Source organism: Agelaius phoeniceus, chromosome 4, assembly GCF_051311805.1.
Source record: "Agelaius phoeniceus isolate bAgePho1 chromosome 4, bAgePho1.hap1, whole genome shotgun sequence".
Taxonomy (NCBI): domain Eukaryota; kingdom Metazoa; phylum Chordata; class Aves; order Passeriformes; family Icteridae; genus Agelaius; species Agelaius phoeniceus.
Genome location: NC_135268.1, coordinates 27,360,194 through 27,387,958, shown reverse-complemented (window position 1 = coordinate 27,387,958; position 27,765 = coordinate 27,360,194). Strand labels below are relative to the sequence as shown.

The 27,765-nt window shown below is 39.4% G+C and overlaps 1 protein-coding gene across 1 annotated transcript in view; it reads right to left on the bottom strand.

Moving 5' to 3' along the window:
- COL25A1 (collagen type XXV alpha 1 chain) overlaps positions 1–27,765 on the bottom strand; it is a 298,659-nt gene that overhangs the window by 69,212 nt on the left and 201,682 nt on the right. The window contains exons 8-12 of the mRNA XM_077177163.1: positions 21,500–21,571; positions 20,510–20,617; positions 17,429–17,464; positions 5,747–5,773; positions 3,260–3,304 (exon numbers count right to left, since the gene is read on the bottom strand). Of these exons, the coding sequence (XP_077033278.1) occupies positions 3,260–3,304; positions 5,747–5,773; positions 17,429–17,464; positions 20,510–20,617; positions 21,500–21,571 (288 nt within the window). The remainder of the gene's footprint in view (positions 1–3,259; positions 3,305–5,746; positions 5,774–17,428; positions 17,465–20,509; positions 20,618–21,499; positions 21,572–27,765) is intronic.

Sequence of the window (27,765 nt, the reverse complement as noted above, 5' to 3'; positions counted from 1 at the left end):
TTGCATCATGACAGAAAGGAACCCGTGGCTTGCACAACAGTCTGCAAAGGAAAAGGAGCACTCAGAAAGATTCCTTATTTCAGCAGGTTTTGATCCATCCCAAAAACAACACTATTTCCAGCTGCAGGTACTATTAAGCAGTTCCTTTCCAGTTAGTGTTCTCAAGATAAACTTGCTGCAGTTTCTCAAATGTAGAACAAATGAAGACTGCAAATGTCCTTGCAAGACTACCTGTAATGTTTCACTGGATTTGGCCTAATGTGTGAAGGTTTTATGGCAGTGATTTTGCTACTCTAAATACAAAAAAAATCTACTAGTTAACAGTCCTGCAAAAACATGTGGGTTGTGTAAAATTACACTTCCTCTAATATCTAGAGACTGTCTAAGACAAGTGGTTCATATGTTAAGGGATTAAAAGACTGTTCTAAGTGCACTCAAAATTTATGATCTCATTCCCAGACCTATGGTCAGACTTGTCAATCATCTCCCATAGCTCAGTATTTCAATTAAAGAAGAGGTGAAACAAAGAAAAAGGAAAATTACAGAGGCACCTAGATGATGGAGATGACCTAACTCTGTTTTGTTCAACTGCTTGAGGACAGAGCAAAGCTAATTCACGGCTGACATTCATCGGCTGAAAAATACTTCATTGTCCAAACGAGAAAAGCATTTGCACACTTAATTTTAAGCATGTGCTTAACACTCACTGCCTTTTAAACCAAGGAAAAATATTAACTTGGAACTTAGTGCACTGCACATGCTGCTGTCTGACAGAGAGAGCTCACTGGCCAAAAGGCAACCGAGACAGTAAGGCTTTTGTAAAGTCCTTTAACTGTGTCACTTCTAAAAAGGGGATGACTCATATCACACATGCAAGTTGAACCCAACTATTCTGCAAGTCACCCTGAATCTGAATGAGTAAAGCCAGAAGTGCCAGCAGCTGGCTCACAGTATAGCCCAACTCTTAAAATCACCACTCTGGTCCTCATCAACATCTCGTGTGCTGCACTGCACTGAGAATCTGGTTTTTCATAGAAACTGGAAGAACTGACCTTTTGATAGCAAAATATTAACATGGGATTGCTAGGCTGCATTATACTTTCTAACTTTAGACAAACACTGCTTCAGTTTAAACTTCATTTCTACCACTGTTTCCAAGCTAACAGAATTTTTTAATCTATTTATTAAAGAGATAGCAACATTCAACTTTCATCTGCCTAGTATGATGAAAATAATATATTTTTTGCAAATAAGGAAGTGGTTTCGAGTCAATATCGACCAACAGTTAAGAAATCAAATTAAAGAATGCAACAGCAATTTATTTTTATCTGTGTGACTTTTGTCCTGCTCCCTCTGTTTCACTTTAGTAATTCAGGGGTTTTTTTTAAAAGGTCAAAAGTAAAGCAGTCCAGCTACACTAAAAACACACTGACATCTTTAATAAAGTGGTAATAATTTTAAAATGTCTGCGAAGTTATAGATGTGATGAATGACGAAGTAAATCAAATAAATAAGACACCCATAAATTGAAAGTTTTGGAGTTTCTTAAAAGCACTATTTAAAATTAATAATCAACACTTAAAGATGTGTTTTCATCTTCCCATAATGTTCAACTGCACATTTCTTTTATGCCCCCTGAAACATGACAGCAGGTAAGTCTATGTGGTCTCCTAAAAATAGACATGCAACAACCTTGCCAAAGAGCTTAAAAAAATTCCCTGTCTCCCAAAATGACACATTAATCACACATTTGACACATTTCATTAATATCAATTTTTTCTGCTCATTTGAGTGAATTTTTCTTGCTGGAGTTTGCATGATTACTATTAAAAATAAAGTTCTTGAATAAAATATGAATCATCAGTTCTGTTCTATTCAGAGCAGTTTCCAACTTCACCTATCCAGTGTTCTTACATATTCCTACAGATATGCCACAAAGTAAATTTTCACTGGCATTTCAGTCAGACCACAAAAATTACTTGAATCATGTACAGCAAGAGCATCTCAGTTGGTAAGCACTGTCTACTATTCCTGTTGCAAGTGACTTCACTTATAAAATATGAAGGAAAAAATCTGAGGACTTACTGAAAATTTGTTTCATATTATTTTCTTATAAATTCTGGTATTAAATATATATATGTGTGTGTGTGTGTGTGTGTGTATATATATTTAATTCTAAATATTTCTTATTTTGTTGTTTCACATTAATTGTAATACTCAGAATAGTTTAAAATAAAATCACTATCACTAAGGTGAAATATACGATTATTACATTATTTCCTATAACCACTCTGAAAATGCAGGTCTAATATTATGTATTATGCTATTAGTAACAATACATTATTTTTTTTCTTCTTTAGGAAAGAAGAACTAAAAGTAAATTATTTGAAACAACACTTATTCCTAGGGCTCTTGGTGAGGGAAGCAGAAGAGAGGATTGTCTATTACAACCCTTATTCACTACCATCTGCTGCTGCTTGAACCTGGTGAATATATATCATACATTTTCTTTTTGGGATCCCTTGCCAGTGCCTTGAAGTTCACTAGGAATGCTAGGACTTGTGAGAACAACAGATGGATAATACTCTTTACAGTCAAGGAGGTATACTATTCAAACTTCATCACCCAGATTTGCCAAGAAACCTTAGCAATGCTGTAACACAGCCCTGCTGCTTTATTGTGACCTCTCCTTATGGAGGGCCATTCTGAACTCCGACAGTGACTTGCCTAAATTAGCATTTCCTCTTGGTTGTATTCAAAAATATTTGTTTGATTTATTCCCCCCAAAATTCAATTTGAAATTATCCTCCAGCTGCACTTCCATTTCTTTTTATTTCTCTATTTATAGGTTGTATTAACAATGTATTGGCACCACATCAGTACCCAGTATCAATGTAAGTGTTTGCATTATGAGACTGAGTTAACAAAAAGTAAAAAACCCTTTGTTTGTTAATATGCTGACTCAAGTAACACACTGTTAATATACATTTCTTTCTACAACCTATCAGTCATCACCAAATTTGAACACTAGACTTTCAGCTTAATTAATTACATTTGCTGCTTGTTCAGGTAAAACTAGAAAAAAATTACTTCAGAGCACAAAGCACATTATGCTATATTATACATGGCCTTTTTCATGAAGCCAATTTGAAACCACAGTTCTGGATATAAAGTTGCATATTGTTCACGTGAACAAGCCCAAAATTGCTTTAATCCACTACATAAATAATGGCAGCGCTGAAAAAGTCAGAAAACTCACCACTTGTCCATCTCTCCCTGGAACACCAGGCACTCCAACAGAACCCTGGAGGGAACCAGACGCCAGTGTTTAGCAAATTAAACACGTCATGAAACCTTTCATCTCATGATACAGTGTTTAGAAATAATGGTGAATGTTTGCTTATTGGAATTGCAATAAATTTTTCAAGAACTCATTTTTATCCAAGCTGAGCTCTCCTTTCAGCTGAGATTTTATACTAATTAGACATGTTCTCATGTTGTACATTTTAAGGACTGTATGGCCTTTTCCAGAAACAAGCTTCAAGCTCATGTTTTGTAATGTTGTGGGTGCTTCACAATAAATGTTAGAATTAAAATGCCATTCCATTTAATGCTCTCATTAAGTTTTGAGACTGATGCCATGCAATCAAATATAGCACCTGAACAAAACTATTAATGCTTTTAGAAGGATCATTCAAGCTCAGTAACTTGTAGCACCAATCAATCTCAAGGCTTTTAAGAGATAATATTCAGTGATTCAGTCTGACAGTACAAATTACAGATACACTTTGAAACTGCACCAGTATTAGTGCAATCAGAATTAAAAGGTCAATACAGGCCAACCACAAGTGACAAAGAAGAAAAAAAAATTAACAATGACTTCTAACATTGAGAGATCTTTTTATAAAGCTCTCATACTGTAAATTTCTATGTGATAGATAATTTTTGAAGGTCCTTGTGCAACTTGCTATGGAAGTTCAGAGAAAACACAAAACATGAGGAAAGCAGGAAAGGTGCATAGGCTTGTACAGCATTCTCCTCTTATTTTATAAAGATGGTGCTGCTTAATAAGGGAACTGAAAGAATTGCTGCATGGCAATTCCCCCTCTCTTTTGCCTAGAGGTGTCACTAAAATTATCACCAACACCCAAAGGAAATGTGTTCAAAATGGATGCAGACATTTGTCAATTAACAGAGTTGGAAAATCCTGTGAAACAGGAAAAGGAACCAACGCATGAGGGTCTTAAGAACCCTCCAAGAGCTAGTAACAGAGCTTTGAATCAGTAAGAAATAATACACCGCATCCCAGCTTATCTCTTTGACTCACAATGCTCTCCCCTTTCTCCCAAGGCTTCCACTTTGGCATCCTTCTTGTCTCTTTTTGCTGAATGCATGGTCATGGCTTTAAGCTACTGCAAAGGGGCCTGAGTGAACACTTCCACATCTCTGTATAATTTTTCCAGAGAATTAGAAGGCAAAGCTCAGGAGGGCATTAAGCCATCAGCCTCAATAAACTATCCTTTGTATAACAGTTCCTCCTCTCAGTGGCAGCTGATTATTTTTCTTACAAAACACAGGATGTTAGAAAGTGTCAAATGAAGCTGATTCTACTGTGATAAGTAAATGTTTATCAGATATTCAAAAGCCCATCAGCACATGGGTTTTGCTGATGTCATACACACAAAGTATCCTCCTCCACAATTCTCAGGGTATAGCTTTGTAAGGGCAACTTAGATGTGAGCCACATTCCTGCATTGCCAAACACAAAGGGTAGTCCTCTCCTTCAGCCTGCAAACTCCATACAGCCCACAGCTGCCAAAATTCCAACAATTTGAGTACTTTGGGATTACATTTTTTACACATCACAGGTTTTCTTTCTTTTGTAAAAAAGTTTATTTTAACAGATGCTTCACTCTAAAGAACATAATCTGAGAAGAGGGAAAGCAGGCATCCTTCTCACATATGTCAATACTACTTATTCCTTCCTCTTTTTTTTTTTCCTTTATATAAATTATAGCTGTTTTATTAAATATCTTTCATACAACTTTTCGATCTTTTCAAATCAGCTAGAAAATTACTCAGCTTGGCGGTATGTGAGTCAGATGCCGGAAAAATACCACTCACTAGCTGTTACTGCTCATATTCTGAGGACTGTTTTAATGGTGTAATTCCATAAATCCTAAACTCACTCAATCAAACTGAGGCAGTCAGCTTTAATGAGTGTAAATAAGGCTGAAGGCATTCCCAGGAAGGCAGGTCTCGGGTTACCGGAGGAACAGGAAGACACCGGCAGACCACCTGAACAGCACCGACCAAGCACTATTTATCAGCAACACCTACGCCCTTTGTTTCTGCTGGTCAATTCTTTAGTCATATGGCACTGATCTACTTGAGTAGAGACATGCATTTAATCAGAAACTTTATCTCCCCACCTTTCACAACGCTTGAACTTTGGCTTCCTAATCGTACCAGTCTATGAATGAGAAAATTATAGTGACCTTTTCACCTGAAAGTTAAGTAGACAGATTAAAAACAGTCTGCTCTGCATTGCTTGAACTTCATATGATGGGGGAAATGAGAAATCTTGTGTCTCACATTATATGGCTCCATTTTGCAAAGGCAAAATTCAGAACCTAAGCTAATTGATTCAATGCAGCGTACAGTAGCTTATTCCATTCACCTTTTCTGCATGCAATTTGGCACGGGAGGAATAATCACTTTCACAGCATTGTTGTTTATACTATACCTTTTGTCCTGGAGGCCCCTGAGGTCCCTGCAAAGGGAAAACAATTCAATTAACATCAAAACTCCAGCCAATTTAAACTGAAATTACTAACTAAGACTGTCTTATTCTGTAAGCACTCTGACACTGGACTGAAACCAGCTGATGTTTTATAAATCAAAGAAAAGTAGGAGTTTATGCTCAAAATGCACAATGAATCCTTCCTCTTCACTTTTGGAACTGATCTAACTGCTACCCAGAATACTCAAATTTTCCCCCTTCTAATCTTTTCTCTTCCAAGCCATCTGTTTCTTCTAATACTGACAAATCTCCCAGCATTAAGATGACTGTGGTTTTTCTCTCTTATATCAGCCAACAGCCAGTTCTGTGTCCACAGTAATATATCAGCTTGTCAGCATAAAAACAAGGTTTATGCAAACAACCATTTCTGCAATGGAGAGAAGCATAAACCTCAAAATCTCACCTTCTAAGTATCAGCACACATGACTGTGTTATACCAACTTGTCATGTGTGCCATCATTTGCAAGTTAAGAGAAAAATCTTTAACTTCAGAAATTGTTAAGAATGCTCTTGGAAAACAAAAAGCCACCATTTTGTCCCCATGACCTGAGAAGGCAGGAAGAGATATCTCAGCTCAGGAAAGCTTAACTTTCCTTAATGTCATGCAGGAGTCAAAGTCTTGATATTAAGAGGACCCATTTCTCATCTGGTGTCTCTGAAGTACCCAGGTGGCCACAGTGGAGAGGGGGAACAGAGAGAAAGTAGATCAACCAGCCACATCCAGGACACTTTGGCAGTCTGTTTTGGTGACAGACAGACCATGTCCACCACAGCTCTATGTACATTTGTCCCCAGGTTCCTACTATGGGCACTGGTGCAAACTGTGGGTGCTGGTGGTGTACCAAGCAAAGTGAATTCATAGTCCATGAAGGTGCAAAACCCAACACAAAAACTGCAGAATTCAAATCCTTCTGATGTGAGGAAGAATAAAAGAACTGATTGATACCAGAACTGCAATTATTTAGGAAAACAAAAGGATTTTCGCCTCAAAATGTGACGCTGATTTTATTCTTAAATTAGAGTGAAGTTAGGCAGAATCCACCACTGTCAGTAGATGGAACACTGCTTGTTGGAACACTGCTCTGATGCAACTTTAAACTGCTAACAAGGAAAAGCTCCACTGGTGGTAATTCTGAGTGCTGCATCCACTGATGTGGATGAAAGCCTTGCAGTTTTAAATGGGGATTGGTGTGTCCAAGGTTTGGTATCAAGTCTTGCAAAAGCATAGATCAATGCTGCTTCTTCAAAGTTTGGCCTGATTGTTTTAACAGAAGAAAGGTATTGTGAGCATCTTCTTCAGACTGCAGAGACAGATTCTGATAAAGGAAACCCACTTTACTCCCCTGCCTTCAAAAGAAAGCAGAAGTACCTAAGCACTCAGCACTGGTGATGATCAGAGCAATGAATATAGTGAGCATCTGCTTTTTCAGATGGAGAAAAATGTCCCCAGCTCACAGTGCTTCACAAAACCTGCTGTTTAAATCAAGCCTTCTTTTGAAGTAAGTGCCTGAGAGTGAGTGATTTGCTGGGTAAGGAAGCACAAATAGAACAAATCCACAAACAGAGCTCTTCCCTTTCTTCGAGTGCCTGACACCATCCTTTTCTTTTGTAAGAAAGACACAAGTCCAGCATTTTAAAAACACCAAGAAATTAATGCTCAAACTAATGCTTTCCCTACAGCAACGGTATCAAAAAAAAGCTCCAAATGTCTACATCCTGTTGACCTGTTGCAAACTAACCTGCTACATTTCAGGGTTATTTCAGGTCTTGGGAAAAATCCCTCCATCAGTAGGCGAAAGAACAACTGAAGACCTCCATCATAGCTCATACCAGCTATTTTTATGTCCAAGGGATGGATATATCAGTTTCTAGCTACTTAAGAAGGTATTAAAACCTTCTAAAGACCCTCAGCTATATTAAATTACCATTTGGGAGCCCTGAATACAATACCACTGTATGAAGGAAAAATGATAATTCACTTACTAATATTAGCCCCCAAAGCAACCTGTTAAACGTACTCTCTGTTGAGGACTTTCTTCTTGGTGCTTGCAGCTGTCAGCTGTCAGATATAATTCAAGACATTGCAGAAAATATTTCTTTTTCCCAGAATTTCCTCTTCATCCCTGACATCATCCCAGCTTCTCCAGATGAGTTACTGAATATGAAAATATTTACATAGTAGCATAGTCTTGCTCTTATGGTGACTTTAAAATGAATAATTCAGAGAAAAGATGCAGCAGTTACTTATCAATAAATATCTTATGCAATTAGAAGCTTTCCATTTCTGGTACTTAAGCCTTTACTCAGACTGGAAGTAGCTCTGGTATTTCACAGTCACTGAGCCACTGGATGACATGAACAGTCCCCAACAGCACAGACACCTTCAGAAATGGTATGGTATTGACTGAAAAAACAATTTCAAATAAAAGCTTATCTAAATTGATACATTTCACAATTTACATAGAATAATAAGTCCTTCTTATCCTTAGAATGTTATGACTGCAAAACATACCTGAATAGAAACAGTTTTTCTTTAAATCACTGCTCTCTAGCATTGGGAAAGAAGCTCAAAGTCATTGGAAACTTAACAGCTCATTCACTGACAGCTCTCGTCCCTCCCCCACATAAGCCAGCAGCCATTTAACTGAAAATGTGAAATTAGGTTACTAACAGAAAACTTCTTAAAAAAAAAACAAACAAAAAACACCTGCAGAACACCTCAGAATGGTGCTTATTTTTCTAGAATTACCTAAAATCTCTGACCAAGGCACAGAATGACACTGGAGAAACAGAAACAAGCAGGTAAATCAAATATGGTAAAAAGAAAAAAATACAAAATAAAAAAAATTAAAACAAAAGACCAAAACAAAACAGAAAACCAAACCAAAAAACAAAACAAAACCAAAAAAAATCACACCAAAAAATCCCAAACCAACAAGGTGCTTTTGCTTATTTCCTGAGAAATCAGTGACAGCATTTAGAATAATGAATGTAGAAAATTCCATCTGAACATGTGGATTTTTCCCCCATATGATTCTACTGAACTGGGGAGCATCCTGTGGTACCCACTTGATGAACAGACAGTAAGACCAGCAATCAGAATCTCTATGTAGGTCTGGAGACAGGAGCAGAAGACAAAAAATATGTGAAAGCTTCCAAACAATTCCTCAGGATATTTGTTTTGATGTTTTTCACTGTTTTCCTTCAGCTGCTCTGTGCTCTGTAACAGCTGCAGCAATATCCTAGCCCTGCTGTTTGCTCCAACACATCCAAAGGGATGCTTTGCAATTGCAGGCTCAGCTAAGCTTCCCCCTGGACAGATATTCTGCCCCTGGTGTTGGCAGGCAGTGCAGAGCTGCTGCCACAGTCCCCACCTCATTCCCCCCAAGCCCAAAGCCTTGGCTCTGCACTGACCCCACACACACACACACACAGACAGAACCTGCTGGAATCCCCACCAGCTGCAGGCTCCATCTCCAGCACATGTAACATACTGCCCCTCTGCCACCAACATATCTGGTGTATGAAGGAGGCAAAACAGAACCACACAACTCTTTAAAACCATTGGCTGATCAAGAAAACAAAACAATCCCAGAAGTACAGAATTCTTTCACCTCCTAACTGCATATACATATATATGATACCTGTCATTCATCAATGACAGATTATGTTGATAGCAAATATTTTACTTTTGCCTGCATCATTGAAACTCCCAGAGTTTCCACAATGGGATGCTTAGAATCAACTCCTAAAACACTGGCAACTGATTTCAAAAAGCTCTTTTTATAAAGAGCATTTAGGCTTCAAGAATTCCAAAGAAACCTTGTGAAAACTGTTCAGATGAAGCGACTGCTCAGTGTTTTCTAGGATTATGCCACATTTCCTCAAATTGACACATATTCACAGAGGAACCTCAACTGAGAAGGCTGAAAATTTTGGTTGCAAGAAGTCTTGAATAGACCAGAATAGGAAGATAACTAAAAATAATGAAAATAAAATATAGTTCTTGCTCTTTCAGCCATCATGAACATTTCAGAAGAGCCCTTTGCCATCATGTCCAATTGAGTAAACCAGCTAGGCAGCTGTGACAACCCATTGCAGGACTTCACTGAATTTGGTTCTTGTTCAAGTAACTCCACAGTAGGAGGATGAAAAATAAGGTATGCTGCTCCAAAGAAATTCAACTGCCCTTTGTGCTTCTCTGGAGAAGGAGAATTATTGATAATACCTAAACACTTGGAAAACTGGATAACTAAGGATAAACATAAATGTATACAAAAGTCTTCTATGCAATTGTGTTTTTTTAAAAGGTAAAATATTTCCATTGTGACCTGCCATTCTTAAATCACTGTTTTTGGAAATCAAACCAAAGCTCCAGATATTGTAGCATGTCAAGTCTTTGCATTATAGAAATAATTGAATGAAGTTGGACATTTCAGTTGGTCCTTAACAAGTAACTATTCAGAATAAATTAAAACAAAAAAAACCCCACAAAACAAAATACACCAAAAACTAACAAAAACCCTGACAAACAAGCAAACAAACCCCAACCCACCCTCACCCCTCCTAAAATCAAACCCAACTGAAAAGATTTACCTAAGTGTAGTAAAACAAAGTTTGGGGTCCAGCATTCTTACTACATCTCCTTTCTAATGTTAGAGTTATATTTTCTTTCAACACTTCATATGTTCCCTGTGTTTTAGCAAGATGGAAAATAAGAAAATTCTGCCCTGTAAAGGTTAAAGCTGCAGTTTCAAGGAGAGAGAGAGAGTAATTCAGGGTGTGATACATTAGCAACCTTTTGTATTCAATTTCTGGAGACTCCGTTGCTTAATGTTTAAAGAAATGTATGAATTAAAAAGTTGGGGCATTTTCAATTTGCAGGTCTGGGGCAGGAATAATGATTTGTTTTACAAGGTGCTAGAGTTCACAGACAATGAGCAAAAACACCAAATGAAAATGCCTAACAAAAACATAATGAAAACATGAGTGGTTTTGTACACTAAGTTATACAGCAAAATAGGTCACAATGGTGCAATACACTGTCATACAAAAACTCTCTTATTCCAAAGCCTTGCAAACAAGAAAACCCCAAAAACCAGAACTAAAGAGCAACAAAACAACCAGAAGATTTTTTTTTTACTTCCATACCTTCTATGAAAGTAAAAGCTCTTTGTAACCAGAATACCTCTGGGAAGTATTGTGTCTGTATTTCTATGAAACAAAAAAAGTTCCAGGACTGTTCCTGAGAACAGAGATTTTCCCTTTGCTGCCTGTAAGAATCATTAAACACTTAGAACAGAATCATGGAATCGTTTTGATTGGAAAATATGTATGAGATCATTGAGCCCAAGTGTTCACCTAACACTGCCAAGTCCACCACAAAGCCATGTCCCTGACTGCCACATCTGTGCACATCCTAAATAACTCCAGGGGTGGTGATTCAACCACTTCCCTGGGCAGCCTGGTCCAATGCTTGACAACTCTTTCCATGAAGAAATTTTTTGTAATAGCCAATCTAAATCTCCACTAATGCAACTTGAGGCACTTTCCTCTTGTCCTATCACCTGTTACTTGGGAGAAGAGATCAAACCCCAGCTGGCTGCAGCCTCCTTTTCAGGTAGCTGAAGACAACAAGAAGGTTGTCCCCCAGTAAGCCTCCTTTTCTCCAGGCAAAACAGCCCCAGTTCCTTCAGCTGCTCCTCACAGGACCTGTGCTCCAGACCCTTCAGCAGCTCCACTGCCCTTCTCTGAACACTCTACAGTGCCTCAGTGTCCTCCCTGGAGTGACTGGCCCAGAACTGGACACAGCACTCTGGGTATGGCCTCACCAGTGCCAAGTAGAGGGGGATGATCCCTTCCTTTTTCCCCACACACCAATTTCTCACCAGTCTAATAGCATAAAGAACTGAAAATGGAAACCAGAACTACAAATATACATGAAGACAAAGCACATGTTTCATACAAAGCATTAATCTGCACTTCAGTGGAGCCTTTGTCTGGATCCCATTTCCTTTGTGTAAAACTCTGAAAATATGTACCTGCATGGTTGAGGAGTGTTTCATAAAGATTACAGTTCCTAGAATGCTAGTATTGAAATTTTCAGTACTGTAATATTGATGCATCACCTAGATATAAGAATGATCAGTTACGAAAAGAGATTAACTATGATGAAAAATTTCTTATCCCTTCTTAAAAAGGAGTGACCCCCTCCCATGCTATCTGCCTTAATTGATGGAAAGTGCTGCAGTTACTTAGTGCTCAAGAAGAGCTTCTTATCTTCATTCTTCTAGTCATTGTTGTGGCAGCCATCACCAAAGTGCAGAGGTTACAAAATGCCTGACACTTTTCCCTGAGATCTCCAGCAAGTTAAGCCCAAGTGCAACTGTACTGGTGAAAAAAAAGGAATAGTTGCAGTGAAAAGCACAGGCTGAGAATTTCCATTTCATCTGCTAGTTCTCATAAACTTTTGCAGCTAAACAGCTTAAGAACAACACCTTATAAAATTTACTATGAACATGCTACCAGAATAAAACAAAGAAGGCGCCTACAGAACTCTGGCCATTGAAAACAAAATCACAATTAGTAGCTTCCCAGAGGAGCTATGAAGATTCCCAGCAGCTGAGAATCTGGCCTTGACCATTGGCCTGAAAGGCTGGATTGAAACCAGCAGAACTTCCCAGACAATTCTGCCTGGTCCCTGAGAGTTCATTTTTACCTAAGATGAAAAATAGTATTAATTCATTTTAAAGCTGTGACATTCTACAGACTTAACTGCAAGGTTACACTTTTCCACTGTCTTTCACAAATATGGCTATGTCCTTTGGAAGAACATCCTCCTTTTTCTGAATAACCAGTGAAAGCAATAACATTATGTTTTACTTTCTTTAACAGATGCCCAGCAAGTCTGTGTAAGCACAAAAGTACTACTTTGGAAAACAATGTATCTTAAAGCAGAGGGATTTTGCATTTGGGTTAATAATCGTAGTGTAGATTTGTTTTGCAAAGAGGCACCTTTATCTGAGTTCTCTGGTTATTCTAGAGTGTTCTGTTCATGTAAAACATATGCAAAATTACTTATATGTCTTTAAGGCCCATTTTGGGGAAGAAAATAATACACTGAGGTTTTCTTTCACTGACAAATGTGGTTGTACACTAAACATGCTTAAATTTACTTTTGAAAAAAGGAGCTGAAAACATAGCATATTTTAATATTCCAGATTTTTATTAATATGAACTAGTTTAAAATACTTTACACATAAAAGCACAAAAAAGATCCCCTAAATGGAAATTAGGAACAAAATCATCCCATGCATGCCTTCTATTCCACTGCAGTTTATGAATCTGAACATGTCTATCTGCCAGTGTCAGCCTTTAATATTTTCCATCACTGACTCTAACTTCTCATGAATAGTCTGCAACCAGAAATCCTAACTCTTGGGTAGAAAGGAACCACAAATCCATCTATTATTCACTCTGAAAAAGAGAAAATAAACTGGAAAAACTCTTCCATGGTACTTAAGAGTCCTTATCACCAAGAACTGCAGACAAATGGCAGGAAAAGCAGGATGAATTATGAGAGGCAGGACACAAGTTTAAATGAAAAGGTTGAAAAGCTTCAGAAACTACTGCCCTTCTCTCTTGAGTAGCACACAATTTTCTAGTTCCACATAATATTTCAAAACCTAATCCCTTTGGTCACCCCACTGCTTGGCCTCCCCCTGAATTCTCTTAATCCTTTCTGCACAGAGCAATGATACCTTCAACTCTTGAAGAAAGTACATCTGCAGGGCTTTCCAATGTCATGGAAACCAGACAAAAATTTCAACTGCAAGTCATTCTTTCATTCTCTTCTAACATTAGAGAGGCATGCAGTCACATCTTTATAACCCAAACCTCCATCTCACCTAAAAAGAAACTGAAGTTTCTTGGCTCAAAGAGCAAACATATTCTTCCTGACACAGCAACATACAGAGTCAAAAAACCCTTGCAAAGAGTTCTCCCAAACATCTCAACTGCAAGGACAGACCAGCAAAAGAAGCATGCTGGCACAAGAACAATCTGGAATGATTTTTAACAGAGATTCCTGTAAGAAACAACAGAATCTCCCACATGCTAAATTGTCCCACCACTATGCCATAACCCACACTTTTTTTTTTTTTTTTCCAATGGAAATAGGAAAAAATAAGGCCATTCCTTATGGCCTCATCTCAAAGATGAACTCTCTCGAGCCAAAGCAGAACTCATGTCAGAGAACTCAAACACTGCCATTCTCTGTGTATGGTCTAAGCAAAACTCTCCTGTCTGAGAGGGAGAAAAGTTATTACTGCCCTCTCTCAAAACATCACCTCAAAACATCATTTTCTTTTTTATTTACTGACACAGAACTTCATTAAATATGAAAAAACACGGCACCAGATTCTCAGTTGCAGCAAATTGTCATCTTTTCACAAGAGTCACTTGGTTTTCTATTTCATTGAAAGAAGAACATGAACATTGCCAGAATTCCAAATGCATTAAAATAATTTCAACTTTCTGTAAATCAAGGTACACATTGTTGCAGGTGTTGGGAGGAAAGGGTTAAACCCACAAAATTTTTAAGGAGGAAATAATTTCACTCTAAACGACCTTGCAGCTGGGAACACTAAGAATTTTGGTGTGGGGAAACTCCAGTTATTATGTTTGCTGTTGTTCATCCTCTGCCAGTTTTGAGAAGCAGAATTCCTGTGTGGAGGCAACACCCTGTCACAAGACATGCCTGAGCCCTCTTTCTGCTGGGAGAAGGAATAAGCATAGAAGCACAGCCTTGTGATACACTGCTCCTGCAGGAAATCTTTGATATATTGGGGCCAGCAGCAGCCCCACCCCATCCCTTCTGTGCACTAGGATAAACTGAGCCTAACAGAGCTGGGTCTCTGTGTCTCCACTGCCTGGTGTTGTCAGCAAGGTGATGAAATAAATCTGCTCTTTGCATTTCAGCTGAGGCTTCCTGGTTGCCCTGGTTACCTCTAAGTATTGATTCATACAGTAGGTCACTCATTACTCAGTGTGTGTCACAGGCTCGTGGTACATCCTGAGGAACAAGCTGGAAAACACTGCTACCTATTTCTGTGGCCATATCCTGTACTTTTGAAGACATTTATTCCATTTCTTTCATGGGAAAATAGAAAACTAAGTAATTTCAAGCTATTCCTTTGTTGGTTCACAGGTTCACACAAAAATTTCCAGCTCTTCAATGCCATGTACATTCATCTAGAAATACCAAGGCATGCTACCAAATACAGGTGTAAAAAATGCTTTTGTAGAGAAAAATGTTCTGTCCCCATCATTATAATCCAGAGGCCAGGCTTGCTGCTATCCTTAACTTGAACAGCAGCATGGGATTTAAAGCCTCAGAGAGTGTGACCCTATGGGCCATAAACAGCCTGCATCTTCCACAACCTTCAGCATGTCACCCAAACTGTATGGATCCCCTTCCAGCATTTAGTGCCCTTCTTGGCAGCATCCCACCTCTGTCTTGGAGGAAGAATCAGAATATATGCCATAGTACTTGCTTCTTGCTGGAAAGGGCCTTGGACAGGCGGGCAAACAGGAAACCACAGCACACTCCAACAAATGGAATTTTGGGAGACAGGACTGGTAGTACTTTTTGGAACTCATTGAATTCCAAGTTTCAATTTCATTAAGAATTAAAACAGAAAGCTAACTCAGACTGGAGACTTTTGGGGTGAAACAAAGGCAAGTCCTTACAAAAGAATTCCTGCAGAAATAACATAGAAGCTCCTCTGGGCAGAGATCCCTGTTTTCCTTTAATTTGAAAAGTTAATAGGTGAAAAATGCACAAAAAGAAACTCAGGCAGGAAAAAGCCTGTGCTTCTCACCACATAATATACTATTTTTTCTAGCATTAACATACCTGTTGGGAAATCATCCATTCCTGGAGCAGTGTATCTGAATTTCCAATATGGAAATACATGAAATGTATGACGGAAGTTGTCAGAAACAGCTGAACAGTCCCTGAATAATTGTAACATTTTCCACAGGGAAGAGAAGTCTGCAAATCTGTACTGGCATAAAGAGGATGTCAGAAGCACCAAGAAGAATAAAAAGAAACTAATTACCTTCCTGACACTGATGCTTTTAACGTGATCTATACATAACCTAACATTTAAACTGTCAGACTGACTTTTGAAGCAGACATTTGGAGCTGGAAATTCATGTTATCTGGAATCTTTCTCCAACTCAAACGTGCTGATTTTATTTTTAAACACTTTTTCTTCCTATCTAAACATATCTGCATTTAGAGAAACATAGTAGTAGTATTTTTTAGTTCTTACACACAGATGGTTAAGTTAAAGCAGTGGGAATGCTCTGAACATGAGGACTAAAAGGTGATGGATTAAAAGCTATCAAGGATCCTGAGACTCTGCAGATCTGGTGTTCAATAGAAGGACACTTTTGCAGAAGCTGAGTGAGTTCTGTCCAGTGGTCAAATTGGAGAATGTTCCAAATACAAGGAAACAAACCAAAAAGTTGCATTCTTAGCTATTGTATCTATTCTTCAGAGGCACTCAGAAACTGAAAAAACAGAGTAAAAAAGAGCCCAGCAGCAGGCTGAAACATGAGGTAGTACCTTTGGGAGGCTTTGATTTTAAAATTAATAAATCATTACTGCAAAATGAAAAAGTACAGGACTTCAACTACCTGATCACAGCAGACAGTTCCAAGTCTCAGAATCTTCATTTTTTTTTTCTTTCAAAAGATACTGGCTTTTGTCAATTGAAAATATTTTGCAATTTGTCAAGGTAAAGTATCATCACACCTGCTTAAATCTTCACAAATTCAGACAGCAATCATATCTGCACTGATTGTTGAGCTGATTATTACTGATAATCCTCCTCCTCAGAAGCACTCAGGAATCAAAACCACATGCCCCAAGCTACAATCTGTCATCTCTCATAAAAATAAAAACGACCGTGTTAAAGAGAGATCTTAAGGGAGAAGAAGCACTGTATGTTCCACCACTCTGGGAATATGTGACAGGTAGAAACTTATGATGCCATAACCTGTGGCTAAAGCTGATTTACAACCAGTGGAGCTTCAATTTAATTCCAAATGAATCGGAAGTATTTGACACACACAGAGGAAAAAAATGAAACCTCAGAACAGAAGAACTTTCTGACAGTTTCAGTGCTGTCTCTTCACTGTTCTGTCAGGCAAAGGTCCAGAGCTCTTGCCACAGAGACTGCCTGAAGTTTGGCCTGTAAAACATGCAGATGGTTCCTGGGCTGCTCAATGGTCTCAAGGTATAAACAGCTCAGCTTCAGAGCCAGTGTGAAGAGGGGGCCAGGAATTGGGAAACCCTGGCTTGGTTCTTTTTTGTTTTACTGTGACCTTAGCTGGTTTATTTCCTTCTGCTTCTCCAAGCTTAAAGAAGTTGGCCATATGGGACTGTATTTAAACAGAGGACATTTTCTTTCTTGTGTTTTCTTCACAAATAAGGTCCCAAATAGCCAGTGACATAGGAAGATCAGGAAATACACAGCCATAAAGCTTTTTGGAATTTCTCATTTTAAAAGGTGTATGTCATGTTGTACTTTCTTAGAAAACTGGAAGGACACTTACTGTCAATCCTTGTTCTCCTGGTTTTCCTGGCTCACCCTTCAAATAAAAAAAGAGTCAATTATTTCAACACATCTTGAATCCAGTTTTCTATCTAGTAATAAAATATCTTAAAAATTTCAATCTTAAAACAGGTATGGCAGCTAACTACACATTAAACATATTTATTTTTTGCTTTTTAACCTGATAGTCCAAATCATAGACATCTTAAGAAGTACTACTTCACAATCATGTAATGATATAGTTCTCAAGTCAAGAGATAAGTACTGGTGTTCTGACTCTGTCCTTGGTTCCAAACATAGTATTCCATTCCACTGTGCTAAAGGACAATAGAAAGGTTATTTTCACATATGTGCTATATCCCACAGTTTATATATTCCAAGATTACTGGTCTGTATCATCACCTCAGTCAGCAGGCAGAACTTAATGTTGTCAATTACCATGTTCCATAAAACCATGCATATTGGTATTCTGAAGCCATGAAACAATTACTCAGCTGTTAAATACCTGGACTGGCTTTCAAAATGGTAACACATCATTTCCCCAATGTATTCTCTTTCTGTGGGCACAACTCTACATGCAGTCAGAATTTATCTTCTCCCCTTTGTTCCCATATGAACACATATACAGTAAAACATATCAGTCATACAATATGGGCTAAAAATACCCATCCAAAAAACCCAGAGCTCCTATCATTTTAGTGGTCTGGTTTATACATCACTCCCTTGAAAACCCAACTGAGCACAGGGCAGTCCATGCACTACCGTATCAGCACAGCTGCAGGGTCTTCTTTAGCAGCTTTGTCATAAAAGAAAGCCTGCCATAAAATTGATGAGAGCTGTTCTGATGTCGTTGTTCCTGGCAACTGAAAAGAATCAGAGCTGCTTCTCTGGCTATACATGTACTGCACTCAGAAGCAAACAGGCAGCATCTGCAAGGACAGCTGGGAGAAAGAAGCCATGGAGGCACACGTTCCTGGCCAGCCACTGCCCCAAAACACCATCTTACAGAAGGGCAACTGTAAACCTTCTTGCTTGAGAAGGACAGGCTGCAAGAGAAGCCCTGCTTTGTCTAACCCTGCAAAAGAGGCAATGCCTGCCTAATGGTCACTGGTCACTCTAAGGACACCCTCCTATAGCTGTGTGACGCTGCAAGCCCCCAGGTCACAGAACAGTGCAGCTGCTGTTTTCAGCTCACCAGGTCCACACAAGTCTTTACCTCAAAGACAAAGCTGTCCTTCCCTCTCAGCTAAGTTCTCCCTTTACTGCTCTCCTATTTGAGTGTGTTTCACACAGCCATGGAGGAACAAGCATTCTGAGACCAGGAACATTAACCTGAGGGTACAGAACAGTAGCAAGGGGCAGCAAACTGGATGATTTTACCTGAGTGCTTGTTTGTATCTGATTCTAAAGCAGTATTATGAAGTGATTTTCCATAATGTTATAGGGCTTAAGATATCCACAGCTTAAAAACTATAAAAGAAACTCTCTCTTGCCTTCTAAAGTCAAAATCATTACAGAACTATTATAAAATGAAATTACCTCATTGCATAAAATGCATGGTTTTTCTGTTATGAGAAACACTAATGACCCCTTTGCTAAAAGCACAAAGCCACACGCAGCCACACTGTAACTAGCAAGGCCAGCTGATTCTGCCAGTCCCATCTATGTATGTGAATTATTACAACACTATCACTGCAGTCAGAAATGGATTCTGGTTTCAGTCTTGCCCTTACTAGATCAAACCAGCACCAACTCTGCTGACTACAGTCCATTTAACCACAATAAATGAACGCAAGGGAGACCTAGAAGAGGCCCAGAGCCTGATGTGCCATAGGTCTAACAAGAAATGCGAAGGTTTCCCAAGTAAAGCATCATGAGAACTACAGACTTCTAATGTCATTCATAACCTTGAGCTAGAACTTATGAGGGCAGGAGTGGTAAAAAAGCCAAAGCCAAAACAACAACAGCAGCAGCAGCTCTAGAGTCCTAGATGTCTCAACTGGCCAGCTTTGCTGGATTTTCAAGAAAATTTTAACAGCATCTTACTATTATCATGCTATATTACATTTAGACAGCTAACACCTGAACAGGGTTAGAACAGGAGTGTAGGTATTTTCTTTCTCAGTTTTAGCCAAAAAAGGCCCTGCAGGAAAAATTTATGCTGTCCTGGTCTCATGTAACAAGTGATGCTTTTTCTTCAAGAAACTAGTTTCTGTTTCCAGTGCTGGTCCTCACTTTGCTGGTTCCCCATGTGCCTTCCTGGCCACAATCTTCACTTTTCGTGGATGTGAACATGTGTATACATCCACACATGTGCCATTTTATTTTTCATGTCTCTCTCCTGCCTGTGATTCCATTTCCACACTGATAACACAGTGCCATTCATGGTGAAAAGAGATACTTCTTTCAAAGGAATAAAAATTAAGGAGGCCACAAAATATGAAACTAAAAACAAACACATACTTTTCATAAAAATCATGTGTTTAGACATCTGTTCAAAAAGTGTGGGAGTCATCCCATGCCTAAAACAAACAATACACAATATACTGGATTCTGCTGCTTGTTCTAATGAAATATGGTGGTTGAGCCAAAGAAAATGGTACTGTTCTTCTTGTTTAAAAATGGCAGAATCTAACTCCCAAGTTCATCGTACCCTGGGCAGCTTTAGCAGTTTATTACTTTATTCCATGACTTTTGAGGTAAAACCATTAAGAAGTGAGAAGTCAAGCTATGCTAGGAGGCCTCAAATTCAGTTTTATCTTGCAGTTTGAATAGAAACATTTATTACTCGTGGAAAGGGGCAGACTCTCCTCACACAGCTATTAAACATCAGTGAGTGACTGAGAAACCTTAGAAAGTGTAGGGAAACTGCCAGGGGTGGGAGGCAAGGAACCTTGGCGTTACTTTTGGCCCTTCTATACACTTGTTCTGTGTGTGTGGGACTTCAGGTACACCTTGAAACTTGCCTGTGGTTCAGCTTCCTGTCTTACTTGCCAATCTGACCTCAGAAAATGTCTTTGACACTCTGCTGGCAAACACTTGAGAGAAATGTGCACACCAAAGCAGCAGCAGAGTAACTCACCGTTAAGCCAGGCATCCCACGAGGACCATCTTTGCCGGTGTCTCCTGGGGGACCTCTGGGTCCTGGTGGCCCTGGAGGTCCAGGAGGTCCAGCTTGTCCTTGGTCCCCCTAAACCAATAAAAAAATCATCACAAAATTGGCTTTAGAGGCATCAACCACATAAAAAACACATCAATTCACCTATAAAGAGTGCAAGACAGGTTGGAAGAAGCTGCCCTGAACTGGACAGTGGCTTCTTCACTGCTTATGGCAGAAACAGCACTTTGCCTTGAAGACCAACAGTTTGTATAGGTCCAATGCAATCAGCCACAGAGCAGAAGGTTCAGATTCTAAACTGCTTGTTTTACCACAGCACATATGCCAAAATTTGGGATGGTCTTGAAATATTTTACTCATCTAGTTCTCCAGAGCAAGTGACTGTTTTTGATAAGCATCTGTTTGCTTCATGATTTGCATAATCATACCAAAGCTGAGGCGAGAAAGAAAAGTTGCATCTGAGAATATACAGATTTGCACAGCAATTTTCCAAGCCCATGAATGATACATGGATAGATTACAAAACTGAGCATGGAAAATAACTGCTTCTTGATGGAGTTGTACATAATTTCCCATCTGTTTTGGGAGGCTGTTTTATAATGACAATTAGCTAGCTCTCTTCATTTTTACCTATTAATTTGTTAAAGTCAATTTTCAAGAGAGTTGTCAAAACATATTACCTTCCCCTCTAAAAAAGAAAAGACACCCCAAAATGGTGCTTTAGTTATTTCCAGCACATCACTGCAAACCGCTGGAAAAAAGCTGCCGGCATCTCAAACGTGGCTCACTTAGCAAAGCCACCCATAGTCTTTTAACTGTTAATACCATTAACAGCAGCTTCATTTCAAAGCATTTTCAAGTGAACAACCTGCTATAAGAAGGCATCTGACAAAAAGGTACAGCAAAGAGTAAACTGAATGTAAAGAACCAGACTCCAGTGAGATGAAGCACTACCTTAATGAGGCGGCGTTTAATGAGCTGCTGATCAGCAGAGAGAAACCCATGATTGATTTTAGGAAACACCATCTGATCAGGCAGGTGAGGTCAAAGGTTGAAGATCAGAGATGAGAGAATTGAAGAATAGACATCAGAAGGCCCGAGAAAGAAATAAAGACATATTCATTAGATTTGTAATAGCTGTTATAATATGAACTGGTGCTTCTGCCTGAAAGAAACTGTGCATTTTATTTTGGAAAAAGATTACCTCTATTGTACAGGACATACTGCTATGATTTAGCAATATGTCTTAAATGTGACATAAATGCATAACTGTTTTCTCCCCAGATTTTGCATGAGAATTCTGCCTTTGTATTAGTTTTTTTTCATTACCCAGGCTCTAAAAATCAGTATTTTTATATATTGTTCTTTCAGCAAAGCTTCTAGAGACAAAGCACCAGTTCAACTTTCAGTCAGATTTTCTAACCAGCATAGTGTGCCATGAAGAATGGTGTCATTTTTATAAGGTCTGAAGGTCCAGCTTGACCAGATTGTTTCCTGCTTAATTTGCAAATCCACTTTGAAAAAATCTGGATGTACAGATTAAACCTCTGATATCTAACACAAATATCTGACTCTACATGTAACCAGTAGAGAGTTCACTGACATTTTCCACACTCATGTATGCCTCAGGGAAGCAGAACAACAGGAAAAATTAATCTGAAAATAAAATCCTGACCAAGATCATGGGGAATGTAGGCATTTCCAGGGGTACCCAGTTATAGATTTGATTCCACGCTCTGCATCAGAAGTACTTAGATCAATGCAAAGGCAGTGGCTTAGATCCACCATAAGAATTCACTGGTATTCCATGCTAAAAACGATTTTTCATGTGCACTTGTATGCTGATACAGAGAGACCTGACTGAACAGGTACATGTCAGCCACAAACCTTGACGGTGAGGATCTGATTACTGTGCAGAGCAGCAACTGTGGGGAAGCCTGGCAGACCCTAGGGACACAGCACAACATGGTACGAGAACAGCACAACACAAACATCACAGAGACCATTTACTGACACATAAACAGAACAAACACCACGTTTAGTACACCCCACACTGCCAACAGACAGGAAATGGCCTCTCTGTCATATGGGAAACAGAGTGAGGTCTGCACTGCATTGCAGACATAAGCTGAAACTTCTCAATGAGAGTATCAAGAGATTTTAGAAGGAGCAATCCCATGAAGGTGTCTCTCCTTAAAGTTACGATAAATTGTTATGATCATTTGAAAATTGTTAAGACTATCAGCCACCAGATGGTTGAGCCATTTTCAATGGAAATGTACTACAGCACTTCTAGATCTATGTGGAAAGCCTTGACTCTGGATTGCTGCAGAAGCTGACAGCAATGACTATGCTCTGAAGAGCTTTGCATAATTAATATCCTGCTCCTCACATTCTGTTTAACATATGACATTCAGCACATAAATTGGTAGCACATAAACAACTAGGAACACTGAACATAAATCTACTGCTAGATCTTGGGTAGTCCATAATGGTCAAAGTTTTCCAGACACACACAGCAGTATTTTCCTATCCATTTTTACCCCCTCAGCTGCTATGTGCCACATATGGCTTCTCATATTCTGCTCTACCGAGATGTGCAGAACTTGTACTGTACTGGCACAACAAGGGAAGGGTGTGGTGATTGTGGCCTGCTGTCACACTATAAGGGGGTGAATTTTGCTTTCAGTCCAACACCTTTCTTGAGCTGCCTTGTAGGGTGTGAATTAAACCTTCTGATAAAGCCAAAACCTTATGCAGTTGAGCAGTGAATTCCTAAAGAGAAGGAAATCCCTAAGTCCTCTCCTTGCCTTTAGCATAGCACACACTGTTAGAAGGAGAGATTTGTTCAATGGCAGAGGAAAATTCAATAAAATACATCCAGGGAGCTCTAAGGCCCCTATATGCCCACAGACCTCCTTTATGAGGTAGAGTTGGCAACACAGCCCCTCTGGGGGCTCCTCCTGGAGCAAAGAGCTGCACCATGCCAGCCTAGCACCTCCTAAAAGGAAGGCTGTGCCTGACTGGCTGCCAGGCAAGGGCCCTTCTGAGGAGTCCTGTGTGAAGGCTCTGCTGGTGCAGCCCATGTTGCTGTAGCACATGAGCTCTTTGCAGCCCAGCTGGCCTGCTGGGGAGCACCAACAGGCCAGGGCAGCCTGCCAGGTCTCTCAGCTGCAGTAGGGTTTTTTAATGTGGCAAATACTTGCTCTGTTCATCACACCAGAGAGCCTGTGGATCACAAAGACTGCACCAGTCTTTACAAAAAAGGGAGAGTTACTTTTTGATGCATACATGTCTTCACTAGCATCTTGGAGTTGCATTTAGCATTTTTATTCCTGCTCTACATCCATGAGATGAAGCTGAGAATCTGTAAGTTGATCCTATAAAGCCAGTGGCTAAATGCAGCTTTCCCACTTCATTGGGATGAACCACAGTGTGCCTAACTGCATTGCTCAGTGACCTGAAATCTCCTCTTTAGAAACAAATAAACAGAAAACAAAACCAAAAAAGGCTAAAACTCACAACATATAAAGGGACTCACTCCTGAGACACTGATAAGACTGGAATGATACATCGTTTAGGAAACAGATGTATCAAGTTGTCATTTATCTTATTATGGAATATGCATTTATCTTATTATGGAGTAAGTTAAAGAAGTTATTAGAGAGTAATGTGTCAGAATCTTTACATCTGTGACTCATTAGCCCTGCTGTGCACATGATCCATTTCTCCTCTAGATAAAACTACAACCCCCATATAATGAAAATGAGCACAAACAAGAAACCTACATAAGAAGATAAATCTGAATAGCAAGCAATAAATGACATTTATTGAAAAAATGGATAAACATAAAATTTTTAAACAACTTCATTTTTACTCATCAGCGTTTAGAATTACAGCACAGTAATTTTCAGTTACCTCTAAATTAGCATATTAGCAATTTGATGTTTTAAGCTCATATTAATTTTGATTTATTTCATTTTCAACATGAAGGAGAACCGAGAACTAATTAAGAAAGGCACTTATTCAGAAAATACAGTGGTTTGTCATGAAAGATTTTCTTTCTCCTTGAGAAGAAATGAAAGACATTGGAAAGATTTGTGTAGCTGTACACAGAACTATTTACATTCAGCACTGCACAGTCCAGCCCCAGCATTCCCAAAGCTTCCCAACACCACACAGGCAAGTTCAAGATTAGCTGTCAGTACTGCAATTTTTTGCCTACATAAACAACACATGAGAAAAGGGTCCTTCCCATTCTTCCATCTGCAGCTTAGTTACTTCTTCCAGTTTGTTCCCAAGTAGGATAAAGCTTTCCTTCCTTTGCCCAAAGTGGTCATAATCTTAGACCTAACAGTCTCTCACATGAAATGCCAGTTTGGACCTGGATCATCTCTCCATGAGTAACATGTCTCTCTGGAGAGTGCCAGAAACATGGGAACGCTAAATGGAACCCAGCAAAGACACTACAATAGGGCCATAGTTTTTGCATGTGTGGGAGGCTTTAGGCTTTGCACCCTCTGGCATCCATGAAAGATAATGCTGGCACACGATGAGCTTCTAAAAGGGCATAAAAAGAGCTATCCTTCCCACAAAATGAGTTCTCTTCCTTTCCTGTCACTCTGCTATAAATATAGCCACAAATATCCCCTGGATCTGTTTTATTTTTCCCTATCGAAGGCTGTTCTGAACAAAGGATTCAAAGTTACTCAATTTTCTCTTTATTTGGTTTGATTCTTGAACAGCACATAGGAAGGGTTCTTGTTCTACACCCTGGGAGGCCCTAACAGAATACAAAACACTACAGTCATCAACAGCAACCACTGGTCTACTAAATTCCTCTGCTGACAGCTACTCAAGCTCACCCTGAAATGCTAGCTGGTTACAATTTCTAAATTAGCACAGTTGTTGCATGCCTCACTGCCATTTTTGCCCAAATGCCAAGCAAAACACAATGCCTGATGGAAGCCAACAGCCATGGCCCAACATTACCCACCTGAAAGTGCAGGTAAAACCTACTTGCCCCATACAATGGCTATTGAGAAAATCCAGGGATGCCAGAACATCGTAACATTCCCCTGGCTGATTTTTTTACTTGGATGAAATAGTTCTCCTGTTACATTCATCAAAGCCTTGAAGGATGTAATTCCCACTAGCTGTCCTGGATTTTGCACAGTACGCTCAGCTTTGTCCATTTGGTCCACATGAGGTCAATATTGTAAGGTCATCCTAACCTTGTCAGAGGCAAGTATGATAACATTAGGCAGCAGTGTTACTGGTTTTATACACTGTGCTCCACACACTCCAGTTTGACTACTGCATTTGCTCAGTATAGTAAATGTCACAGTCCTCTCTAGGATTTTCCTTCTGACCTGCCAATAAACCCAAGCTGCACAAGCTTGCATGTTCCTGTGAAGACATGGTAAATGAGACAGGAATTACCACCTGCTGTTCTCTTGCACTTCCTAAGGTTACAGCCAGCTGCTGCTATTTCACATCAAATCACACAGGCTTCAGGCCAGAGCGATCCTGACACTCTTTATGGCTGCTCTGCCTCTCCCCAACACCACCTCCAGTTCTAATTAATCCCTCAGACTGAGTGCCAGTCCTGTGGCTAATTATTGTACCTGCCCTGGGGAATAGTGTTTGGTATCACCCTGTACAGTGCCACAGACTCTCAGCAGGAGCTCTCTTATATAATCCCTTTTATCATAACTGCTCCTTTCTCCAGCAGCAAATCTGCTAACAAAAACAGTACACCACAACAAGACAAGAATTCAGAAATTTCTTTTCATTTAGGTAAATGTTCAGCAAAGTGTTCTGATTTGAATACATTATATAATAATCCAGACTTTGCGAAAAAATAGTAAAAGTGCAGTGTTTAAGATCTAGCATATACAGATCACTGTAGAGCATTATTTCCTATAATGACCTCTGTGAAATCTACCTGACACTACATTCAAACTGAATGAAACAGGATAAAGCCAACACTTCTCTATTTTTGTCCTATTATTAGATGAATTTTCAGTGACGCAAAATGTCCTTTCTACACAACTCAATTATGTGTTCTGATGAATGATCACACACCTGACCTCCATAAAATATCCTTCTTGAAGGCAAACCTGCTACTCTCACTGAAAGTGGTGGTAGGCAGCCAGCTAACTGCAAGATGGGCTGGTCCATAACCAAGTTGGTTCTCAAAATAAAAATCTTCTCTCCTAGCTTTTGTTTATCTTCAATTTTTTCACCTGCTGCAGTTATGTGATTCAGGTAAGTCGTTCAAGCTTCTTCTCTGATGTTTATTAGGACTGGATTAATTATTTTAAGAGCTGTTTTCAATCATATTTGTCTAATTCAAATGTTCAGTGCTGCAGCACTTCTGCGTGACAGCTGTAGTTCGAGATACAACTACTACATGATGTATTTTCAGCCAGAGGACAGGGCTGTAGAAAAAGGAACAGGATGTACAGAGACTTCCTTCCTCACCATTCCTCTGGCATTACTAAAAAGGGGCAAGATGCAAACCAAGTGGTGGAGAGTAAAGACACGCACTGCCCAGCTCTTAGGACAGGAATGACAACATCCTCCTCTCGGGAGCAGGTATGTGGCACTTTCTCTGGAGTGTCACAGCTGTTCTGCATTCCCCAGGGGAACTTCAGGAGCTGAACATCAAAGGCATAGCTTGGCCCTAGAGAGTCATTCACAGCCAAAAGGGCACTCCTGTGAACTCTGAGTCTTGAGTCTGAGTGTCCCAATGCTTTAGACAAAGTTGGCAGCCAGCACCATCTGAGTTCTTTCCTAACCTCTCCTAGTTACAGAGCAAAGTTACCTTGCTCCAATTTGTTACCCTAGTTTCGCCTTAATGGAAAACAGGGGAGCCACAACGGCCCAACGCCAGTGAAGTGCAGATAATTAATCCCAGGAATGGAGTAGGTAAATATCCCTGTCGCCTTCTGGCAGATAAGGAAACAAAGTCTTAGGAATTAAATTAACTGCTCACAGACAAATTGGCATTAAACCGGATGTCCAGCGGTTTTCTCAATGATTGTGCTTCAGTGAAAGCTGTGTTAACAGAAGGAATCACTAATGCTTTTTTAATGTTCTTATTGTGGCCCACTAAGAGTGCAGTTTGAAACAGTAGCTAGATATAGCTTATATAACTTGATCTACAATTTGATTTAAACAGGTCAATTAACAACAGAAAAAACAACCATGAGTGT